The following is a 25,758-nucleotide window of genomic DNA, read 5'->3' on the forward strand; positions in this document are numbered from 1 at the left end:
CAACTTTTCCTCTCAATATCGCATATTGGCAGATGGCAGTGCAAATCTACAACTATGCTGACGATATGCAGCTAGTCTTCCCCATCAATGAATCTACAGATTCTCAGGAATTTCTCAAAAAATCCATGCTGTTCGTCATAAATTGATGAACAATAATTAACTAAAATTCAATGCCGAAAAAACAGAAATCATTATCCCCAACAAAAAAGTTCAGCATTTGATTTGATTTGATTTGATTTGTGGATTTATAAAGCGCAACGAATGCCCATGGGCGTCTTGCGCTGAGGTCAGAGTACGTGACCGAGCTGCTCAACGTAAGCAAAAGATTGGTCACCAGCCCACTGGCCCATCGAGTTAGGCACACCTCCTGCACTAAAAAACTCGATAAAAGCCTAGGCACACACTTTGACACAGACCTAAAAATGAACACGCAGATTGGAGCAGTTACCTCCGCTTGCTTCTTCCAACTGTGGAAACGGAGGAAAATTGGGTGATTTTTCAGCAGAGAGGCATGTATAAATTGTCATCTCCTTGATTCTGTCAATAATTGATTATGCTAACTCTATGTTTTTTTTAAACACATTTTATTGGGTTTAATTCACACAGCCAATAAAAGCAAGTACATTACCCGCACTATCTAAGTCCCTCTAAGAAACCCCCCAGATAGCATGAACAGGAAGAGGATCAGGAAAAAACTAGTGCAAGTCCATGAGTCGCAATAAAATGACTCTCAATGAATCCCCGATCATAAACCCTATAAAGTCCCAATCTTCCCACCCTCCTCCCCAGATCCCCCATCATCGATATCCAGACTCGGCTTCAGTTATGATAAATTGTGTGCACAGGAGCTGACAAAGGTTGCTCAATGTAGTGTGCCTGTCATGTCCCGGGGATGATCATCTCTAGGGCTGCTACTCTGCCGTGTCATCACGAGTGCTATGGTCCCGCAGTGATTGTACTAAAGCGTCCCGTGCCTCAGCTGCTTCTAACGCCTTATCCTTACCCTGTCGCCGCGCATTTTGAAATCTCAGCACACTTTCACCATTGGCCCACTTAAGAAACTCGTGTCCCCACCGGACGCTGCTAGGGCCTATTGCTGCCTTCCAGTGTCGTGCGATTTCTCGCTTAGCTATTATGAGCCCCATATCTATAAACTTGCTTGTGATCTTATTCCTGGGGGTATGGGGAAACCAGTGTAGTACACCCACAGCCATATCAAACACTAAGTCTCTTTCAGTTATCGCATTAAGAGTGTCTCCCACCTCCTTCCAATAGAGCGCCAGGTTGGGGCATGTCCAGAGCATATGATCTAACTCCACTCCTATCCTCAGACATCGAGGGCATGCTGCCGTATCTACATGGAAGTATTTTTGGATTTTGCCTGGTGTTAAATATGCCCGGTGGAATATGTATAAGTGTACTAGTTGGAATCTGGCGTTGCGCGTGTTTTTCCAAGCTCTCCGCAATAACTGTGCCCACACTGTGTCGGGGATGTCTTTGCCTATGTCAGTTTCCCACCGTTGCTTTAGCATCTCCAGCGGTGGTAGCCCCTCATTAATCATTCTGGAGTAGAGGCACGTGACCGCCTTGAAGGTCCCCGCCGCCATCATAACGTACTGGCAGGCCATTGACGTCCTTGGCTCCATCAGACCCTCCTTCCAATGCCTCTGCATTGCTCGCTTCAGTGCTGCATGTAGCAGGAATCCTCCGCCTGGTAACTCAAACCGTTCTTGAAGTGTCGGATATGGCAGTAATGCTCTGTCTTCAAATAAGTCTCCCAGGACCTGGATCCCCACCTCTTCCCAACCTTGGAGTGGTGACCAATCGCCCCCGTGTGGTAGGGCTGTTAGCATTCCCAGTGGGATTTCTGGGGCGTATGGATGGAGTACCTTCGCTCTGCGCTGTGATCGGTTCCAGCACAGCCTGATCGTCTTTTCCTCCTGGGTGAGCACTTGAAGGTCCAATTTCTGCTGGAGCGCTATGAGGGAGAGGACATGGCGAGGTATACCCATGCCCTGCTTGTGTTCCGGTCCCCGGAATTCACGCGCTATCTCCTGTGTGTATATCTGCAGTTGGGCCGCTAGATAGTATAATTCAAAATCGGGGACCGCCAGTCCCCCCCCCAGTTTAGGTCGTAATAAGGTGGTCAGCGCCACCCTTCGCCGTCCCGCCCCCCAAAGAAAAGAGATTATCATGGACTTCAGGAGGCGGAAGGTTGCTGCAGGTATCCACACTGGCAGTGTCCTGAAATAATAAAGGAGCCTCGGAAGCGCCACCATTTTTAGCAAAGCTATGCGGCCTGCCACTGATAGTGGGAGAGTGGCCCAAAAGGACATACTGCCCTTCAGCGCCCTCAAGCTACGGTTGATATTGCCTTCCAGTAAATCAGTTGTCGCGTGATATATGTGCACGCCCAAGTATTTCAGGCATCTGGGCTCCCATCTGACTGCTCGGACCGTGCGTGGTTGGATCTCCCCCTGGCGTACAGGAAACAAGCACGTTTTGGACCAATTCACCCTCAGGCCGGATACCTCTCCAAAGTGCGTTAGGAGAGTCTCAGCACTCGACAGGGCCTCGTCAGCGTCTTCGAGAAAAAGTAGAGGTCATCGGCATACAGCGAGATATATTGTTGCCCAGTCCGGCTACGTAATCCCCAAAAGTGATGACCCGACCGAATTGCCATCTCAAGAGGTTCCACCGCCAGAGCGAACAGCAAAGGAGACAGCGAGCACCCCTGTCTTGTGCCATGCTCCACTGAATATTGCGGCAATATCAGCGTGCCCGTTCTTACTCTGTATATATAAAACAACAATTCCTAACAGGTATCAATTTAAGGAAATTGAATGATGTATGCAGTCAGCATTACATAAACAGGAAAACAAGGAGGCTCATATGGTTTAAAAGCTTGTTATTCACCAATTCAGAGGGGGGTGTTTCACATGGAAATACAGTGAGGCAGCACTGTACAGAGGAAATCATGTGACAACCCGAAGGCACTTGGTGAGTAGTGATATATACAATCGGTGAAAGGTGAAGATGCAAGTGCTGAATGTGAACAGCGTGAACGGCGCAAAGTGACAAAGAATTTATACAGTGATGGCTCCGCAGGATTAAGTTATAGTCACTTAAATCATGGTATCAAACAATTTTACAAGAGCCAAAAACTTTAAATGCGCCATAAAGTTGCGATGTGATGTCGACGGCGTTTCGATCCCCGTGAGTCGGGATCGTCTTCAGGACAGGGTTGTCGAGTTCAGGCAGTGTTGTGTACGCATAGTCAATCGCGTGGTTCCTGGGTCCCTGGGCGGAGGTGCTCCAACCCACAGAGAGCCTCCCGAGCGTACAGAGCCCTTGTTGCCTCCGGCCGCCTCGCTAAATTCAGGCACTGCCTCTCCTAACCTGCCCTCGGCTGCGCCACACCATTTACAGACTGTTTATCCGCTGCCTCCGCCCACGGTTAGCATCGATAGGGGCCTGTACGATGCTGTGTCTCCACTCTCCCTCCCTGGTTTCAGTAATGGTATCACCAGCGCTTCCCGCATAGAGTGTGGTAACCGACCCGCTTGCTTCGCTTCTTTGTAGACCTCAAGCAGTCTAGGTGCCAGCAGGTCAGTGTATTTCCCATAAAATTCTATAGGTAGCCCGTCCAGGCCCGGAGTTTTGTTACGCGCCATACGCTTGATGGCACGGTGTATTTCCTTGAGCTCGATTTCTTTGCCTAGGTCTTTCGCTCTGTCGTTATCCAGTTGAGGGAAGCAAAGCCCCCCCAGGAAGCTAGCTATCGCTGAAGCTCCATCTGTTATCATCCGTTTGTATAGGGTTTCATAGTATTCCGTGAAGCACTGTCGGATCTCTGGTTGGGTGTAGACTTCCGCCCTGTCTGTCGAGCGCATTGACACTATTGGGGAACCTCTCTTCATGGGGTTGGCAAACCAAGCCAGCAGGGTCCCGGCTTTATCGCCCTCCACATGGGTCCTGGCTGTATACACCTTATAGTCGAAGCTGCGTAAGCGCTCTGTTTCCACTGCCACCGCTTCCCTCGCCTCACTGACCTTTTCCTGTAGTTCGGGGTGACCAGGCCGTAATATTTCTGCTTCGTGGAGTGTCTTCTCAGCCTTGTCTAGGTCTCCCAATAGGACCTTCCTCACCCCCACATGTTTCCCTATGCAAAGCCCCTTCATTACTACCTTAAAGGCATCCCACTCCATGGCTCTTGTCTCGGTGGGCGTTGCCTCAAAGTATTGAGTGATCCTGTCCTCCAGCGCAGCGAGAAAGAGAGGGTCCTCCATCGTTTTGGGGCGCAGTCTCCAAGTGGGATGCATGAGGCGCTAGGAGACCACTGCAGGGCTATTAACAAAGGATTGTGGTCAGAGATCGTCCTCGATAAATATTCAGTCTTTAGGATCGCTGGGAGCAGTACAGGGGAGCATAAGACCGCATCCAGCCGCACATGGAGTTCATGCATGCCTGAGAAATAGGAGTAATCTCGGTCTTGGGGATGTTGCGCGCGCCAGGCATCTATAAGTCCCCACCGAGTTTGCCACTCCATTCTGCCCCTAGCCACTCGATGTGTCGGGGAGTCCGCCAGGGGGGGTGTGATCTGTCCAGGGATACATCTAGGACCGAGGTAAAGTCACCTCCCAGTATTATCGGCGCCACAAGAAATTGCGCCAAGGACCCCGATAGCTCTGCCAAGAATGCCATCTGATCAACATTCAGTGCATAGACGCTGCAAAAGGCAATGTCCTTGCCCCATAGTTTCCCTGCTATAGCCACAAACCTTCCCTCCGGGTCTATGATCTGCCTGGTGAGCTGAAAAGGAACTCCCACCCTGACCCAAATTAAAGCACCCCTCGCGAACGCTGAGTATGTGGTGTTAAATACTTGGCCCCTCCATCTACACTGTAATGCTGTCCCCTCTGTCTGTGTCAAGTGTGTTTCTTGGAGAAGGGCGACCTGCACTCCCCTTCGTGTCAGATAGGCGTGTACTTTATGACGACGTGACATGGTATGTAGCCCCCTCACATTCCAGGTTACACATTTCACATTAGCCATTTCGCCCATTGTCCAACATTGTCCTGTGCAGTCCACCTTTGCCGCCCCCCCGGAGCCTCGAGTGTGGTGATTCTGTAACATCAATGATGAGCCCTCCCTCTAACAACCCACAACATCCCCTACCCCCCCCCCCAGAACAGGTCCTAGCAAAATCCATTTAGTTCCCGTCCAAACATCCCAAAGTAGCAACATTGTAACTAAACCCTACAGTAGTCACTGTGGGCATGCCTTAAGGGCGGTAAGGGAGGGCTGGACGCCAACGGGCAGCCACCCAAACTCCAGGGTCTATTCCGCTTGACCGAGCCATACATATGGAAGCATTGCAATGCCCCCCCGACAAATAAACAATCTCACCCTTCCCACAACATTACACAAGGAAAGTCCCAACAAAGTCGGCATATCGAACTCATACAGCTCACCGGTCGCCTCTAGCCTTCGTCCAGCATTCCCTCAGCCGTCGCCGAAGTGACCACAGGCAAGGGCGTACTGTCCGTCTCCGAACTCTCTGAGTCCAAATGTTTGTCCCCTTTGGTCGACCCCGCCTCGTCCTGCAACGGGGATCCCCGTGGGCCCGTCAGGGCATCCATCGCCTCCAAGACCCCCTGCCGTTCCGCCGCCGTCTCCAAGAGTGATGGCCTCCTTAGACCTCTTCGCCGATTGCGAAGGCGCCGCGATTTCCGCTGTGGCAGTCCCGTTGATTCCAGCCTCGGTCGTGGGACAAGGACATCTTTGCCGGATTTGTACAGTTCGAGCCAGGTGCAGGCGTCATCTGGCGTGTCGAAAAACCTAGTGGTATCGTCTACAATCACACGTAGCCGAGCTGGGAAGAGTAAGGAATACTGAAGCCCCTCCGCTCTCAACTCTCGTTTGATAGCCAGGAAAGAGGTCCGACGGTGTTGCGTTTCTTAGATATAATCCGGGAAAATGTTGACCTTGCTGTTTTCTACCTGATACGGACCGTTAGCTCGAGCATTCTGGAGCAGCAGATCCCTGTCCCGGTAGTGTAGTAGTCTAGCTACCACTGGACGTGGAGGGCGACCCTGCTGTGGTGGCTTGGCCAGTACTCTCTGCACCCGTTCCAGGTTGTAGAAAGATGACAGTCCTTCCGGCGCCACCACCGTTTGAAGCCACTCTTCTAGGTAGCGTACCTTGTCACGCCCCTCCACTTTCTCCGGCAGGCCCACAATCCGGATGTTGTTCCGGCGGTTACACCCTTCTGCCTCCTCAGCTCTACGCTCCAGCGCGTCTATACGATCCAGCACGTCAGTCATTGTGGATTTGAGTTCTTTTTGCGACGGTTCAAGAGTTTGGAGTGAGGTCTCCACTAGCTTGACCCTGTCCGATAGTTTGCCATGATCGGCCCTCAGAAGTCCCAGTCCCATAGCCACCTGCGCGATGTCCTGCTGAAACACCGTGCCGGTATCAGCTATCGCCGTCAGGATTTTGTCGAGTTGCTGATGCAGTTGGGGGTCTCCTGAGTGGCCGGGGTCAGTATGACCCCCTTTGTCCGACGTCTCGGTGTCTGAGGTGGGCGGCGCACCACTTTTGTTTCCTTTAGGTTTACCCATGCCCACGCCGTGCCGTCCAGCACCCCTGCAGTGAATAAGGAAATGTCGCCCAGGGCCCGGGCACTCCGCGCGATCAGCTCACTTGGGTCCGTAGATCAGCTACCGTTCCAAGCACTGTCTGGGCGCGCTGCTCACACTCGTCCCCAGAAGCAGTGGTGCAAAGCGTCTTCAGGAGGTGGCAGTCAAAATCCCACGCCCTCTGGCCGCAGTTCCAGCAATACAGGGCAAAACCACGCCCCAGCAGCCCAGCCGGCCCAAGCAATGACCTAGGGTAGCGCAGTGCAATGGACAGGCCAGCTCCGCACAACGGGGCACCAGTCGGCCAGCCTTGGGTGCAGCCCCCAACCCTGGCTGGTTCCTCCGTGGGTCAGGTTGTGTGCGCCTTCCTGAGGCAGCCCAACAATTAGCCGTCCCTCGCCGCAATTGCCGACAGAGACCCACCCCGCCATGTCGCGAGATGTTCTCGCTCCTAGGGGATCCAGGAGGGGGTTAATTGCAGCGTGCTTGGAGGGATGGCGGCAATGGGCCTCTGTCTGGGAGGCTCATGCAAGGGAAGTCAGATCTCAGTGCCCACCAGCAGAGATCCACCGTAGCCTTATTGTGTGTGCCCTCCCAGTGTGCCTCTCCACTGAAGCGAGCGTGTCGGGGCCTCCGGTGTGTCCGTCGCCACTATGCTGCACCAATTGGGGTCCACGAGGAGTCGCGTGGGACCTCACTCCTTGGGCCCAGGTGATGTCAGTGGCCTCTCTCCGAGGCCCCACTGCATGTTCATGCCTCCGTACCTTGTGTGGTCCCTCTGTGTCCCTGCTTGTGGGCTCGCCCACCGTGGCCCGCCGTGCAGATGTCGCCGCCACTAAGCTCCGCTCCGGTGCGTGGCCTTCACTGTGCAGCGCCGCGACCTCTGCAGAAAGTCCCAGCAGGAATGCTGCTCACGGTCCTGTCCCCGAGCTCCAGGCGCCGTCCCTGCACTTGGCAGCAAAATCCTCACCACATGGCAGCCGCTCCCTTGCGTTACTTTGCCCCCCCGGGCGCGGTCCCCCAGCAAGGCCTGGCAGTTCAGTGATATTTTCGGGGGGTCCCTTAAGGCCTCCTGCGGCGATCCGCAGCTCCGGTCCCTTCGTCAGTCATTTCCGGGCCCCAGCCGGAGTCCCTATCCGCCAGTCGCAGTGCCAGAATGGAACCCGGGGTGAGGAGGAGGGGGGTCCAATGGGTTCCAGCTCTCGTCAAGCGCCTTCGCTCCACTCCTCAGCACGTCAAATGAAGCTGGCACTAAGGAAGGAATCCTTCTGTGATGATATCCGCGCTCCGCACAGAGAGAGACACCAACCTCCGCTCAGTAGTGGTCCGGATGCGAGGGGTCCAGCCGCACTGCTCACCGGGCTGTCTCGCTCCACGTCCCTCATGGGCCTGCCGCGACGAGGTCGTCAGTCCCGTTCTCCGGTTTTACGGGTGCCGTGTTCTGCTCGATCTGCGCCTCTCCGCACCTGCTCCTTCTCCTGGTCTCAAAAACGAAACACTTCAGGCAGCGTCAGGTGTCCCGCAGCTGCAGGCCGTCCGGGTGTTATTTCTCCCCCATGGCCGCCATCTTAGTCTCGGCCCTCGGAACCCCCTGGGAGCCGTGCCGGCGGTCCGTTCTAGGCTTGTGGAGATAGTCGAGTTCCGCCTTGTAGCTCCGCCGTGGGGGAGCCCCTTCCCCAGAGTGGCAAAGTGGGGAGGGGGTTGCCAGATTCGATTCAACAGGATAAATGAAGGCTCGATCTCCGAGCCCAGCGTCTAGGCGGCCTCCACCATCGGCGCTCAAGCCACGCACCTTGGTTATGCTAACTCTATATACCTAGGTCATCAGCGCAATCAGATACATCGTCTGCAGCTAATACAAAATCAGGCAGCCTGAATTATATATCAACAAGGTAGACGATGTCACATCAAGCCTCTGCTAAAAGAGTTGCACTGGCTTCCAGTGGCGCAATGCTCCAAGTTTAAAGCAGGCTGTATTCTTTTTAAAGCCTTGCACGGGACTGGCCCTGAGTACATCTAATCAAAAATCCATAAGTACATCCCCCACCATACTTTAAGATCTATGCACATGAACTACTTAGAGGTCCCAGATTTTAGACGGAAAAGAACAGGAGGCTCAGACTTCTCAATATTGGGAACCAAATTCTGGAACGCTCTTCCGACCCTATTGAGATTCGAGTCAGACCTCTTTCACTTTAGGAGGATGTTGAAGACCTGGCTCTTTACCCAAACTTACAGCTAGACCTGGACCATCCTTACCGGTAACTCCTTTTGGAAAGTAACTCCTCCTGTGCCAAGAAACCTGCTGGTGAATGAGCGCTATAAAAATTCCTATTAACATAACATAACAATATTAGCTTAGCGTTAGTGAGTTTACCTAATGGGATCTGAATTTTAGTTCATGCTGCATTTGCTGTCTTTAATAACATTTGCTGGCATGTGCTTATTTTAATTGTCTGGATTACATTCATATGTGCTGTATTCAGGTGACTACCGATTTATCTTTAACTGATTTAAATGGAGATTGTAACTTTACAAATTTCTTAATAAACCTTTATGGTTTGCGAAATTACCTTTCTCATTTGCTCCTGTGGGGAAAATTGTGCTTCACAGTCATTTCTATATTGCTTAAAGTAAGATTTTATCCTCAGTTTGAAATAAAGGTCCATCCCAGTGGACATAGCAGAGATTCAAGTTTGCTCCAGGTTTGCATGTGCAAATGCAATCTTCCCTCTCACGCAATCACAGGTGAGCAATGATGAAACAGGACTTCCTACACAAGTTGTCCAAACTAAGAGACATCTTGGAGCAGAAAATCCAACCTTGCAGCAGATGCGAATTATCTTTGACTTAGGTCAAACCTTTCAAAGTGGAAAATATTTGTACACTTTCACCACAGGTGAAAATTATGACATTGCGCAACTTTGTGAGTGAGGCTAAAAATGTGCTCCCTGCCTACTCCTCACAGGAAATAATGCTTTGAAGTGTGATCAATGGGCATAGCAGGGTAAGTTTTGTGTGTCTCTGTGGAGTAGTTCTAATAAGGTTTTTCGACAGGAATTCTACTAAATCACATATGCAAATCTGTAGCCAATCTCCCACCATAACCTGGCTAGGGGTATTTCTTGCACAACTAATAAACGACAAAAACAATTGGTAGAATAATATACATAAAAACACACATTATTATTCCAAAAAGGAGACCTAAATCCAATCATTAATTTGGAAAATAATAAGTGCAGTGGGCCCAATATTTTTCTTAGGTTCCTGCCACTGGCCCCATTGAATAGTTGCATACTACGGGTCTGATTGGTACTCCATCACAAACATGATACCTAATACAATCCACCTTATTACTAGTGCATTAGGATGTACTGCACCTGTGATGAGGCAGACAGATGTCACGTTTGTGACAGAGTATCCCATCTGCCAAACCTAAACCACACACTAAGTCTGCCAGGTTTTAATTCCACCTAATGCCTCCTTCGTCCACAATCCTACCCTTCTTTACTCTTTATTTCACAATGGCCGGACCGTTCAGCCTCTATTTACCCCTTCTTTATAACTTTGCCACTGATTTGCTATCTTTCTTTTCTTCTTCCTCCTCCGTTTTCTTTGTTTCTCTCTCTTACTCAAGGTCAAACTCTGATGATGAATAATTAGTCTCTGCCCACAAAAATGAACACGGTGCCCACTCATGCAACCACTGACACAAATTAAACAATGTAGCCAATCAATCCAAGACTGTTAAGAGTCCTCACCTAGTGACTTTTATATGCTAATTTTACAAACAATGAGGCAAAAGTAATTTGTAGGCTAAAATATTCTCATAATGGATAGGAGTGGGTGATAAATTCCGCTCTGCCAGCGGGGTTCACAGAGTTTTGCCCACTCTCTGTTACGCTTGTAACACTGAGCTGTGGCAAAATTCTGCCAACCGCCACATTGCAAAGTTTTTTCTTTTGTGTGGGTCTCCAACTGTAAGTTGGCAAGTGTGAGCGAGAATTGACATCCCCTGGCATGATTCTCGGGCGCTAGTACGGCACTCAGTGAGATTTTCTTAATGCAAGTGGCCGTGGAGGGTCACGGGCAGTCATGACCGTTCGTGATGAGAAAAGTGCACCTCGAGTAGAAAATCTACTCAAGCAGCAGCAAAGTAGCAGGGCCCTCTGGCACACCACGTGGGGCTGTTCTTGCTGATTTTTCAATGTGGAGGAAGCTCCTGTGCTAAAAATCAGTGTGACATGGCAATTCTGTCCACTTGCAGAACTCCATGGAATCACGCAGAGTTTTCATGGAACTCTGTGGAAATCCACAGAGTGAAACTCTGCGAGTTCCACCCACCTCTAATAACAGATAATGTGTTTGCACCTTCGGGAATGTGGTGCTATATAATCATAAATCCATAGCATGATTAGTCCATAAATCCACAGTGTATTCTTCACTAAAGGAACCTCAAATAGATTTCTCTAACTACTAGCCTCCATGTCTATTTTCCTTCTGTCTCATAATGAATTTTGATGAAAAATAGAATAGGAGCTTGTAGGGTCACATGGTAATAACACTGGGAGCAGTAGTAAGAACCTAACATTACCTTAAGGTGGTATTTTTGGTGGTGCTACATAAAAGGGGTGGATACACTTGAAAGTTTCTAGACTGTGCTCCTGATGTTCAGACCATGCAGTACAGAGCTGTGATTTCGGGAGCCAATTTTACAGACATTCTGAATATCTCTAAAGTGAAACACACATCTAAGTAAAAGCACATGCATAGTTAGTCATGGGAGACATTTGGAAATTGCTTTCTCTAATGTTGACTGCATATAGGGAATTTCGAAAAATGATTAAGAGGGCAGTAAGTCATGCATCTTTAAGGCTCATTACAATCGCTCAGTGCTTAATCACAATGAAGTGCACGTGTTTCTCTGAATACAATTGCTACATTGAGCTTAGATGAAGAATAATAGATTACGGTTTACCTTTGATCGGAGGCAGATGTCGAAGTTGGTGAAAAGCAGGGTGTAATCTTTGACTAATGTTTAACTACAAGGCCACCCCGAATGTACTCCTCTATGAGGTTTTCCCCTAGTTTAGCTTAGGGACCTCCTAAACACACGTTGATGAAGCATTCCTCTACTTAGCAGGACGGAAGATGTATACAAATGAGTATTGTATGTGTATGCCTGCTGTATGTGTATAATGCTTGCAAAGTAATATAAGGAATAGGGGTCCTTTGTCATGATGAAAGCCACAGAACCTGTATGGGACCATTGGTTGAAACATGTCAACCTACTAGATGCAGGAGTAATTATGACTCCTAGACATGCTTCAGCCTTTAATCAACTTGTTTGCCTCATAACAGAATAAACAGAACAGAATAAAGGTAGTTCCTGATGAAAGGTTCCTGGGATGTTTAGCTCATATTCCCACCTAACCCTCATCCATATGTGCTTCATGTGAACCCACAGGTGAGCTGGCCCTGTTCTGGGGAGCAAGGATGGCCGATGATGAAGTATGATGCTCAGGCGATGTGTGAGGCCATACCTTCGAATTTTCAGAATTAATTCACAAAGAATAAGAGGAGTGTTGATATATTGTGGTTGTATATTAAATACATAATCTGTCAAGGTCTAAAAGGTCTTCCAGAATAAGGAAAATATCCTAATGTTGCCCATCCTATGTCTCATTTGCCTAGTTGTGTTGTGTATTATAAGAGAGAGAATGCAAATATAGAACAGCCCACTTTTTCCTCTCGTTCATCCGACCTCCACTAGAGAGGGTGTCATAATAGAGTGTAACTTGGCAACCTGCCAAAAATAGATCCATGCGTAAATTGTTGTCGCTCTATAAAGTCGTAACATATCTGGGGTGCTCAGTGACACCTAAAGGTCAGTGCTTAAAATGAAAAAAGGCCTAATTCACCAGACCTTTTTCCAGTCCTTTTAACTATCTTACTATTAGATCCCCACAAACGTTGCCTTTATAAAGACCAATCAATGTTACCGTTGATCATCTCTAGGCAGTTGAAATTATTTGAGGTTTTTATCTGCCACATTCTTTATATGAACACATCTTGCTCTAGTGGTCTTTTCATCTTTGCTCTACTGGAGTGTAACTTTGATAGATTGAGTCAACAAGAGACATGTGTGTTCTGCGACTGGATAGTCTCTGACCATACCTTCATTAGGTGAGAGTTGGAGAATGACTGAGTGCTTGATGATCGTCGCCCCAGGAGTACGGGTGTATGTTATCGCATAGGCGCAGATCTTCACATTGACAGTCTTGTTTTCAGAGGTTGGGTTCTTGATTGCTATGGCTACATTGATATCTTGACCAACTTGTGCTGATTCAGAAAGCTGGAACTCGCCAGAAAACTGCTCCTCGGATTCTTGATCATCAGAATCATCACTAAATTCATCGATGAGTTCATCGCTCAGCCACTCCTCGGGGGTCAAGCTCTCTGCAAACACTCCTGTTTTAAACAGCTTTCTGGATGCCTTTTTGAACACATATCTTTCCTTGTCTGAACCTGGCAGAAAGAAATTAGGGAGAAGGCATTAGTTTTTTTTTCTGTATAGTGCACAATGCTCTGATGAAACAGGAGATACAATTCAAAACCAGAAGGCTCACTCTGCTATCTTGACCACTATCCTCTAACTAGTTATCATCAGCACATCAGCCACTACACTTTGAAGCTGCCTTGTATTATGAGATTCAATGTTTGAACTTTTAGGAACAGGTGTCTTCCTTTGGAATTGGCACAGGCTATATAATGAAGAAATATTTTGTGTGCTCTAATGTTTGTAATGATTATATCTGTAACACAATTGAAATATTATTGTTTTTAAATTACCTATGTGTTTTAAACATTTTATGGTATTACATCAAAGTAATTCTAAATACTTGGATGATAACGCATTAAGAGGAGTAGTGTCTATGAGTGTCTATGAGTGTTAGTTAGGGGAGGGAAAGTATGTGCCTTTGCACCTATGCATATCTGATTGCATTTGCCTCTGGGAGTTGATTGTTTGTGCCGTTGCCCATGTGGATACAGCGCAGGACTGGGTTAAAGCAGCAGTGGAAAATTTTTGATACCAGCTCGAAAATGTACAGAGGGAATGCAGAAAGTCAGACTGACCTTCTTCAGGAGGATTTGGAGGTAAATTATCAATGTGTCTGCAAGAAAATTGTGTTCACTCCTCATGGCTGGTTGAGCTGGATATCCGATTTCCCATTCATCCACCCTTAATAGTAGCCTTCATGCTGTCCTGTTGTCTCATATGGGGAGTCAAGAACTGTATGGGGGTGTGTACATGTATGATTCTGAAGGGGTGTAGAACTTGATATATTAGTTAATCGTTTGTGCAAAACTCCTGAAATATGCTATTTAAATATGTTCTTAACCACCATTGTGTTTATTTCGATGTAGCACATTTGTACAATTCAGCAGGTGTCAACATTTACATATTCTCCAATAGCAATATAAATATTGCATGCAACATAAATATAACTACTCAGGATGTCTAATGTTTTGCTAATAAATGTCATTAATGCCTATATTCCTACATTTTGTAACAAGCAAGAGAGAGGTTGGTAGACCTGCAAGCCTTAGAGTGGTCTTCCACAAAACATTTTGCGTTCACCCCTTCTGTTTTTGCTGGCCTTAGAACTTATCTCAATTTACCACTGCTAACCAGTGCTAAAGTGCATGTGCACACTACTTAAAACATTGTAACATTGGCTTGTTCTCAATTGGCATATTTAATTTACTCATATGTCCCTAGTAAATTGGTATTACATGTATCCAGGCCCAGTAAATTAAATGATATTAGTCGATCTGCACTACTTATTGTGCGATCTACATAAGTAGTCCTTCAAACATGTCTCAGGCTGGCTTTTCAGTCTGTCTGTGCAGTTTTAAGCTGCCTTGTGACTGCCTGGAAAAATAAACTTTTGTCAGGCCCAAACCTTCCTTATCAATGCATACAAATCACCCCTCGTGTGGGCCCTGGACAGCCCAGAGGGTAAGGTGCAGTGTATTTAAAAAGCTGGACATGTACATTCAAGCTCTACATGTGCTGGTAGTGAAAACCTCTTGTAAGGTGTTTTGCAGCACCCCCTCCCATACTTTCCCCCCAATTTGGACTACCTGCTGATGGTTTTTTGATGCTGAGAGTGCCCTGAGGCCTTCTAACCAGATCTCAGTGCCAGTGTTCTAACCCTTTACAAAGGTTTGTAAAAACAGACTCACTTATAAGTCCCTAGTATATGGTATATTGAGGGCATGTAAGGCAGAGTGTCCTCCCAGGGCTACAGCACTGATTGTGCCACCCTGTGTTTGACAAATTATGTAAAATGGCTCCCAGCCTGCCACTACAGATTGAAAGGTCAGTTCGACTATGCCATTACAACTAATGGCAAAATCATCACTTATCTTAACAATGTATGTAGGTTTTCTCTAAGGAAGGCCTAAAGAGCCCTGAGGCAGGGAGCTGTATAATATTAAGTATGACATGTAAGCTTATAAGTTTCTTAGCAGAGAAACCCCTAAAGTTGTTGTTTTACCGGGGAAAAGTTAGTAGCCCCATTGGCTAAAACAGGGTTACCGTCTTGCAGTTGAGCCTGGATAACTTCTGAATGGGATTGTGGCATTAAACCTGACCTGATTTCCTGGTCGAATATAATGTCACTATTAAAGTAAAGCAACTTTTAGAAAGCTGCCACTCTGTGACTTAGAGGGTCCAGTTGCCTCACAGGGGCTCTGGCCCACAGAAAGCTTTCTGCCCATCTGCGGTGTACTGTGAACAACTCCTAGGCTTATAAACAGCAGTACCCTGCTGCGGGAAGATGTGGCACTCCCCCCTTGCAGGATGACACCTAGAGTGTTAGCCCAAAAGGTGAGATTCAAAGGTGAAAATGGCAATAATACTCCTGAGGGGCTGCCCTTTGTTCAGGTAGGCAGGCTTGACACAGGGTCAGCTTTAATAAAATTAGAAAGCCAAACAGCACAGCCAAAACTTGCCCCTAGGTCAGCTGGATCAGTGAGTGTGATCAGAGTCCAGATTGGCCGCCCAAGAAGGATGCTAGCCTCCAATGAAGGTTTTCATAGGGACCGCTGTGCACGGAGATCGGTACCCGGCCCCTGCAGGCCTTTTATGGTCTGGAAGAGGACCTTGAGGGACCCTGAACCCTGTGGCCAAAGTTGCACTGCACTACTCGTGGGCAGAGGAATCACCACAAAGGCAATGCGTTGACTTCACAGCAACCATACCATTTTTCAGCATCTTTTCATCCTATATCCTCACCATCAGGACCACTACATCAAACTTTAAATAGACCAATGTTTGTTTGTGGTTAAAATAAACAGTGATAAATCCTTCAAAAATCTGTACCTCCAGAACTTTGCTGTGTATTTTGCTCATTGAGAACTATAAAAATTCATATATTATAATCTATTTTTATAAACTGGCGTTGCTTTACATTTGTGTGGTTTGGCTTTCTAATTTCATGGTTAGGTACTGTTAAATGCTTTACACTAGGTTCCTTTGTGCAAGCCTTTCTACTTGAAGTCATAGCTATCCAGGATTGAGTTTAAGGTTATTCATACGGGCCAGAATGGACCCAGGACAGTCTTTGCGAGTGTATTCCACAGTAAGACTGCACAGCCATACCACATAATACACCCAAATCCTCACAACTCTTTAATTCCTTTTTCACTACTGCAAGGCCTACCTCAAATGTCCAACGGCCAACTACACCCAGTCATGTGATTCCCGGAACAGGCTGCAGGAGCCAAGTAATTGGGACAGGAAAATATAAAATATCTAAAAGTGGCAATTTCAAAATTGTAACTTATAAACGTGATTTTACCATTAAAGAGAATTTTAGATTACATTTGGTCAGACACTAAACATGAAGCCATTACAAGCTCCCAATCAAAATGTGTGCTTATTACATGGAATAAGTCAACCAAATGCTATCATATGGGAGAGGTAGCCCTCACAGTAGTGGAAATCACATTGAGTTTTTCACTAGGAGGACATGCCAAACTTAAAAGTAAATGTCCAACCTTTTAGTTACACTGTACCCTGCCCTATGTGTCCAAACTGGGTTGCATAGTGAAAAAAGAATGAGGGAATAAGCCCAGATATTTAGACTGGGGGAGAGTGGTTGAAAAGTTTCAGCACTCCGTCCATCATCTTGTTATCTTTGCTATGGGCTATATAGGGCTTATCTTGGGGCGACATATAAATATAATAAAATGGGAGTTTATGGCTTAGCAACGGGTTTATTTTGCCAAATAAATAGCCAGTTTAAAATTGCATTCAGGCTGCAATGGCACACCTGGGACATGTTTTAAGGTGCTTCTTAAGTGGTTTGCACAATATGTCTTGCAGGCCCATTAGTAGGTTTTAATTTACAGGCTCTGGATATATCGTATGCAACTTTACTAGGGCTTATAAGTAAATTAAATATGGCAACCAGGTCTAAGCCAATTTACCATGTTTTGGCAAGTGAGCACAAACACATTAGCACTGGCTAGCAGTGGTAAGAATGTTCTAAGTCCAGCAAAAACATAGTTAGCAAAACAAAAGGGTGAAGGTAAAATATTTGGCAAGAGACCACCCTAAGGCTGAAAGGAAGGCTCAGAAATAAGATAAAATTACAAACAGGTAAAAAGTGAATAATGGGAATGATATTGACCTCTGGGTTCTGAGGGAGATTAAAGAGAACTTAGCTTTTTCTCTCATTGTATAGTTGATGTTATTTATAACCCCTCAGTGAAAAATATCTCCATTATTAAGTGTATCCTTCTATAACTCAAAATATTGCCCAGCAGAATCTTCTTGTTTGTGCTTTCCTCTGTAAAGGACAATGTTACTCTGCAGGTGCAGTAACTTTCTTTAAGCATTCCTCTTTCATACATGGGATCACCCTTTGCATATGGGTTTGTGCGGGCAATGATCATGAGTTATAACCGAGTGATAAGTGCCTGCACAATTCAATGCTTAATTTGTCTTGGTGGTTGAGTGTGATGTGCACCATCACGCATTTTACCGGGACCAAGACACATTTTTCCTCATAAGTTTTCCACCTAAAGCAGGAGAGAGAAAGAAATGGGAGAAAGAAACATAGCAAACAGTAACAGGAAGAAAGTATGGATGAAGCAGAATCTGCAAGAGTGAGCTAAAGCTTCAGAAAGTGTATGGTGATTGAAGAAAGAGGCATGAGATGGCACCAAAACTAGGCAGTTGTAGCCTTTGTATACCCTTGCATTGTTCATTGCCAGTGGCGAGATCTTAAGAAGAACTTTGTCCCTTTGCAATTGTATTACTTTTTTTGAAGTTAAGCGCTAACCTGCATGACAATTTCTTAATGAACATAAGTTCTAACAAACATCGTCAAAGGAAGTTCGGGCCTATAGATTCTGCCAATGCCTTCTGGCTTTGTTTGTGGTACCTCATTGGCAAGATGCTGCGCAGCAGAGTGAAAATAAGGAAGCAAAAAAAAAAGTTTGATGAGGCAGCTGCATCAGCCACTTCATTTTGTAGGTGGCACATGCACGATGACGTGTGCACGTGTATGAATCACTATGCATGTGCACCTATAAAATGAAGTGGGGTTCATTTTTTATTTTACTGATCTGAGATCGATGGGTAAATTTTAAAAAAAATAGCATGAAAGAGCCGTTTTAAGGGGGATGGGCTGCAGCAGTTTGCTCCTTGGTCCTTCTCACCCTCCCAAAAAAAGACAGTGGACATGGGGGCAATGGAAGATCAGGTGGGGGGGTAGCGAGAACATGAGGTACAGCAAGATAGTGGTGGGAGTTGAAGCACATGAGTATGTAAGCAACACGAAAATGCTAGGGAGGCAGGGACAGGGCCGGACTGGCCGTAGCGGGCACAGGGTGTTCCCCAGTGGGCCGCCTTGGTGGGGGACAGTTTTGGACCCCTGTGAGGCCTGTTTTTGCTACTGGGGGCCGGATTTAATATTGGTCCACTGTAACAAAATCTGCTGAAACCAGCCCTGGCAAACAGCCTCCCCCCAGGGTGGGCCGTGCTGCCTGCAAGGGCTGGTTTCTGTTCCCAATCCAGCTGTGCGCAGGGAGTTTGTTGCAGAGAAATAAAAGAGAGAGCACTGGGAATTGGGTGTTCGGCAGGGGGAGAAACAGAAAAGGGAGAGTGCTGGAGCACACATTAACTCTCAAAGGATGCTTTAGAAAAAAAGAGAAAAGTGGTTGCCTGAAAGGGAACTGTGGAAGTATGGAAGTCAATCTGAGAGATTGTCGAGGCAGAATTCCAAGGCAGGGACAAACCCAAGATGGACAAGGAAACCCATTAAATCATTGCCGCTTCGCCACAAGGACTCTGCCGGTATTTTTTTGGACTTTGTTGGGGGCAAAAGAAGAGCGTTCCAGAAGGACTTAAGGTCCCAGGAGCCCGGGTGTTGCCGCCATCTGTGCCTGAGGCGCGCCCACAACCCGCCCACAGCCGCTATTTAACTTCTCACGGCACAAGGACTCTGCCGGTATTTTTTGGGAACTTTGTTGGGGGCAAAAGAAGAGCATTCCAGAAAGACTCAAGGTCCCAGGAGACCGGGTGTTGCCGCCATCTGTGCCTGAGGCCCGCCCACAACCCGCCCACAGCCGCTATTTAACTTCTCGCGGCACGTGCTGCGCGGTTGCTGCTTCGCCACAAGGACTCTGCCGGTATTTTTTGAGACTTTGTTGGGGTCAAAAGAAGAGCGTTCCAGAAGGACTCAAGGTCCCAGGAGCCCAGGTGTTGCCGCCATCTGTGCCTGAGGCCCACCCACAACCCGCCCTCAGCCGCTATTTAACTTCTCGCGGCACCCGCTGCGCGGGACGCACGCAGGTGCGCGCCGGGAGAAGCCCGGGACAAGGGCGGGACCGTCTGCGGCCGTCCGAGCCCGGAGGAGGCTGGACTGGGCCATCCCCTTTGGTTTATATCGAACAAGGTACTGGTTACGTTAAACTTTGCTGTTTAATTTCCAGAGGTACTGTTAATTGTTAAGGCGACTGGTGCTGTTTTCAGTACTTTAATTGGAACTTTGTTTTTGGCCAACAATGAGCAAAAGGAAAGGTGCCGCCGGGACATTCGATGATTTTCTAATCAGAGCAGAAACAGTACTTTGCCACGAGATTAAAATGACACAGAGAAGGCTATCACTCGATCCGTCCAATCTCCCCGCATATAGGCAATCTACTGTACTGTCACCTGTTGTTATTATACACGAGAACAATAGTAGATGTTTGCAAACCTCTCCTACTATTTCAAATCATTGTGCGATATAAACATCACAAACCGAAGAGGGGCAATTAAGCGCAAACGAACCAGGGACTGCTGGAATATTTTCAAGACTAAGACCACAAAAACAAGTAGAAGCACTGAAAGGGAAAACAAAGGAGAAAAAACTGGAGACAAGAAAGGGAAGTCTGGGTCATCTGCAAAAATTAACAAAGGGGACTCAAATGTACAAACACATGAGGAGGGTTTATGTAGAACAATTGGGGAACAAACAGACATTGATCATTGTTAAAGCCAAAGAAGGTTAAATGTGATGGAGGAAGGGGAAGATTGTACTGTTGTGGACATTTTTAAAAATGCACTAGATTTGATTCAGACCAAAATAGATGAAAGTTTAAATACAAAAATGACGGCATTAGATAGTAAAATCGATCAGTTGAATCTCACCATAGCCAAACTGTCTACTGTAGTTGAAGAAGGCAACAGAATAATTGAAGGGGGAGCCTGCCTACTATTAGAGTTGAGGGCAGCAAACAAGGAGATTGTGAAAGCCAAAGATGTGGTACAAGGCCCTAAACAATCATGCCCCGTTTCTGTAAATCATACCAGGACAGGGATCAGACCAGAAGGGTCAGGGGACAGTGTGCCCCTGAGTAACCTTCCCCTTTTATTTGACAATAGAATACATCACGTGGGGAACGATAGTGTAAGGGCGGTTGTTCATAGCCCAAAGGGGACTGACTTGATACCCAATCCTGATATTCTGAGCCTACCACCAGCTGCATGTCCCTATATATTAGTATTAACAGGTATACCTGCCCTAAGGAGAGAACAGAGGGAAACTTGGGACAATCTTAAGAACAAAGTAGTTGAATGGCTCTCGAAATATAAAAGGTTTAATCCTTACATGTCGAGCGAAATCTTGATGGTGAGAAGGGTAGGGTGGGTGGGTGATTCACCAAAAGACATACCAGGTGACTGTATTGTTGTAAATTTTAGACACCCCCATACTGTCAGTAAGCTACTGAAAGCATACGAGGAGATGCCAACTCAAAACACTAGCATCCACGCCCTACCACTAGGGTATTTCTACAAACCAGTTGTAAAAAGACCAATTTATAATCCAGATATTTTCACATTCCCTGTAGCCTTGAATAGCTTCCAAGAGCTAGTTTCTTTGGAGGCAGTGGATTGACCACAAATTATAAATATTATGGTTTCAGAAATACAGGAGGTTCCCGTAGAGTGTGATTCAGAGGGGCATCATACTCATTACGAAGTACCGGTGGTGGGAACAGAGCAACAGGCCCGTGAAATTTCACCATGTACTCCTATAGTAAGAGTAACATGTGAAAGCTCACCGGTAAGGGCAGTTAACGGTACTGAAAACTTGATAAGAAATGTATCTTCTAGTGTAATAGGCCACAATCACAATACGGATCTAAAACTGATATCCTGGAACATAGCCGGGTTGAGCAGAAATGTCAGTGACCCGAGTGGAGTAATTATATTAACACGAGTGACATCTGTATTCTCCAGGAGACATGGGCTATTAAAACCATACATAGGGTAGAGTATAACACTTTTCAAAAAGCTGCTGTTCCTTCCGTGAGAGAAAGGCCGTCTGGTGGCCTTATAATTTGGGTGAAAGTGACTCTTAATATTAATGTCATCCAATTATATATTGACTCTCAAGATGTCCTAGGGATCAAAATTGTTACCATAGACAAATGGGTTGTACATGTATATATTATTTATAGTAGCCCATGCCCTTCATACAGGGAGTCACCACAAATAGAAAAATTGGACTCACTTTTAAACGCGCTAGATCCTGGAACAAGTATAATACTGGGTGGTGACTTTAACTGCAATTACGAACCAATTACAAGGTTTGGAAATCTATTAGATTATGAAGACAGGGCCAATAAGATACCAGCAATGAGTAGTAGTGGGACAGTCCCAGGAACCACCCTAGCTTTCCAAATTATGAGGGTATTGGTTGGCAATGGTTTGAGGGCATGCAATAGTCGTTTACTATCGGACAGCCCAAAGGCCCCCACTTTTTTCAGAAACAAGTGCCAGAGTAAAATTGATTATTTTATCCTGTCATTAGATATCTGTCCGTTTGCTGTAGACATAGAGATTAGACCCAGAACAGAAAGTGACCATCGTCCACTTGAGCTTCTCCTACACAGCAGTATAGCGCATAGCACATAGCGAGACTGAGAGAAATACTCACACTAGCTCAGACGACATTATAGTCAGCAATAATCGTTGCTCAGTTAAATGGGCGTACATGCTGAGGCATGACGATTTGTTGCCAAATATTTACAATATTTTTGCCACAACATTCGGTCTATATGATGCCTCCAAAGACGGGGAAAAATCAATCCTAGAATTACATAGTGGGTTTTTTAAAGAACTTATTCCAGTGGTTACAAAAAAAACTAAAAAAATTGGTGGAGATGGTAATTCACAGAATGTAGGGAAATCCTGGTATAACAAGGAATGTCGTAGTGCAAAGGCCGATTTAGTTCACGCAATAAAAAGCAAAAATATGTTGGTAGTTAAAGAGGCCAGGACTAAATATAGAATAATCCAAAGAAAGGCGAAAGCATCTTGGGATGAGGAGATCTGGTCCAGCATGTTAATCGCAGCTAAAAACCATGACCAAATGTTGTTCTGGAAAATAGTGGCTAAAGTTAACAAAAAAGAAAAAGGATCCAGGGAAGTCTTTCTTGATGAGACTTCTTGGATCGATCATTTTACCAAGCTATATGACGCTCCTGAGGAGGAACAGGTTCCTATTGAGGCTGATACACTGTTGATTTCAAGCATGGACGGTTTAGTTTTTGATCTACAGGAAACCGAAATAGCTATTAATTCGGTCAAAAATGGGAAGGCCCCTGGACAAGACAAAATTCCAGGTGATTTATACAAGCACGAGACTAGTATCTGGGGCCCTTATATTAATTGCTTATGTAACGTTGTAGCGGCAGGCGCAGATCTCCCGGAGGCATGGAGGGGAGCGGAAATCATTACAATTTTTAAAAAGGGCGATAGGAATGATCCCGCAAACTATCACCCCATCAGTTTAATAGATATCTTACAAAAGATTTATGCAAGGCATATTTTAAATCGCATAAATATTTGGATGGAGGAAAAAGCGGTGCTTACAAAGTACCAAGCAGGGTTTAGAGCCAAAATAAGTACTATTGACCAGGTCCTAAGGTTTTGTTGCCTGTGCTGGAAATATGTTACCCTGAGAAAGGGTCACCTTTATGTAGCTTTCATAGACCTCCAGGCTGCGTTTGATCTAATTCCTCGCAAACTGTTATGGGAGACCCTTAGAGATTTAGGGCTACCAGACAATCTTTTAGAGCAGATCATAAAGCTACATGACAATAACTATGCAAAGGTTAGGTGGGGCCCAGGAGGAGAACTGACAGGACAAATACCGATAAAGAGGGGGGTTCGTCAAGAATGTGTGTTGGCCCCCACATTGTTCTCCTTGTTCGTCAACGATATTCCCTTTAGTATGGAGGATTGTAGTAATGATTCTCCTAAATTGGGGGGCGAGAGGGTCCCAGCCCTCCTTTTCGCTGACGATACCATACTCATATCTCAAACACCTAGAGGCCTACTGAACCTATTAAACACATTTGAGGTATATTGCAGCAATAAAGGCCTTGAGATCAATGCCAAGAAAACAAAATACATGGCCATAAACCCCCATAAAAGTTTTAAGGATAATTTGACTCTAAATGGTTAAAAAATCGACCATGTACAACATTTTAGCTATCTGGGTGTTTCCTTGGATTCTAATTTGCTATGGAAATGCCAGATAGAAAAAAGTAAAGTAAAATTCACGCAAAACTTGCTACCCATTATGAAAAGACATGGAAATAGTCTAAACAAAGCAGTTTCGCCAGCTCTGGAGATTTTTAAGTTTAAAGCACAGGCAGCTGCATTATATGGAGCTGAATTATGGGGACCCATGTGCAAAAAATCTTTCGAAACTGATGAAAAAAATGTATTTAGAGCTTTATTGAGAGTACCGATCAGTGGGAAACATCCTTTACAACGCAACTTTTACCACGCAGTGCCTTTACGATGCAACTTTTACAACGCAAACCATTACAACGCATTGCGCTGGGGGGCGCTCTAGGATAGGGAGTAGATTTAATTTACTATCCAACACCTTCCCTAAAATCCACGGGGACTGGAGTTGGAATAGTAAATTAAACTATTCACTATCCAACACCCCTAAACACTATGCGTTGTAAAGGCATGCATTGTAAAAACCGCGTTGTAAAGGCATGCATTGTAAAAGCATGCATTGTATGTCATACATCTCCGATCAGTACACCGTTACTAGCGCTCATCTAAGATCTTAACTTGAAACGTACTGACTACCATGGAATTTTGAGACCTCTGATGCTCTGGGTCAGAATCTGGTCCACCCCTGAGTTGTCAAACTATAAGGACGGTCTGAAAGAAATAATGGATTTGAATTGTAGTAATACAATTTCATGGTTCAAACACGTTAGATCTTGGTTAACAAAAATTGGGTTAGCACATTTTTGGGCCGATCCATCCACATTATCCTCAACCTCGAAGAAAATTTTTAAATTATCATTCTGAGCCCATTTAAATCATAACACATTGATTGGAAGAGTGTACCGATCAATAACAAATAGTTTCCTCACGTTTAAAGATACGGCATACTATGAATGCTTTCTAGATGAGGTAGAACCACCGTTAGCCAAGACACTTTATATGAACTATTGATGTGGCATTTTGCGGATAAATGCATGTGTAGCAAGGTGGTCTAACAATAACAGCAGAGACCAATGCACTCTATGCCAAGGTGAAGCTAAGGAGGATGAATTTCATATTTTGTTTTTTGCCCGGCTTATGTGGCACCTAGAAAAAGATGGATCAAACCCCTTTGCCAAAATATAGGTGTAAGATGTTGTAAAGAGGCAGGTAGAATCTTAAAAACGGATACCAGCCAGGTTATTGTTTTTGGCATCAGCAGATTTTTGGTAGCCACGAATTTTATTAGAGTTAAATTGGGTTTAAAATTCTAGTATAAATTTCTTGTTTTAAAAACCGCAAGCTGCTCCATGTTTTATGGTTATAACAAATTGGTAGACCTATTCACTTATTTAACCAATTCCATTATTAAATGTTGGATTGTTGAGGTCTTACTGGCAAATTCTTATATACTTTTACTCGTATATATGCCTTTTTACATTTTTAACTATTTATAGAAGTTTTATATGTAATGATGATCGCCCCCGAAATTGTCTCCCCGAATCTCTGTTAATTGTAACATACCTCGCTTGCCATTGTTCAATCGTGCAAATTATGTTACTACATCGAGTTAATATGAATACGTATGCGTTTTTTAATGTATCTTTTACGGTAAAATGTACCGAAATAAAGATTTTTGAACTTGAACATGAACATTAAGGGCCAGATGTAGGTAGGGTTTTACCGGTCGGTAACGGCCGAATTCGGCCGTTACCGACCGGTATTTGGCATTTGATATGTAGGGGCAGGTAAACAGGGAAAATCGGTAATTTTACCGATTCGGTAAATATACCGGTCGGTATATTTACCGACCGGTATATTTACCGAATCGGTAAAATTGATATGTAGGTGGGACTCTTCTGAGTCCCACAAGGCCTACAAAATCGGTATTTTACCATCAAATTGTATTTGATGTTAAAATACCGATTCAGGTGTGCATGCACATGTGTGCATGCACACCTGTGCCATATGACAGGCAGACCTGCCCTTAGGGCAGGTATGCCTGCCATATGGCCCCCGAACCTTTTGTGGGGG

The 25,758-nt window shown here is 45.7% G+C and overlaps 1 protein-coding gene across 1 annotated transcript in view; it reads right to left on the reverse strand.

Annotated features, from left to right (window-relative positions):
• The window catches only part of LOC144768421 (protein-glutamine gamma-glutamyltransferase E-like), a 251,930-nt gene that overhangs the window by 85,904 nt on the left and 140,268 nt on the right, over positions 1 to 25,758 (reverse strand). Inside the window, exon 10 of the mRNA XM_078652064.1 lies at positions 12,819 to 13,169. Within this exon, the coding sequence (XP_078508190.1) occupies positions 12,819 to 13,169 (351 nt within the window). The remainder of the gene's footprint in view (positions 1 to 12,818; positions 13,170 to 25,758) is intronic.

Source organism: Lissotriton helveticus, chromosome 7 (assembly GCF_964261635.1).
Source record: "Lissotriton helveticus chromosome 7, aLisHel1.1, whole genome shotgun sequence".
Taxonomy (NCBI): domain Eukaryota; kingdom Metazoa; phylum Chordata; class Amphibia; order Caudata; family Salamandridae; genus Lissotriton; species Lissotriton helveticus.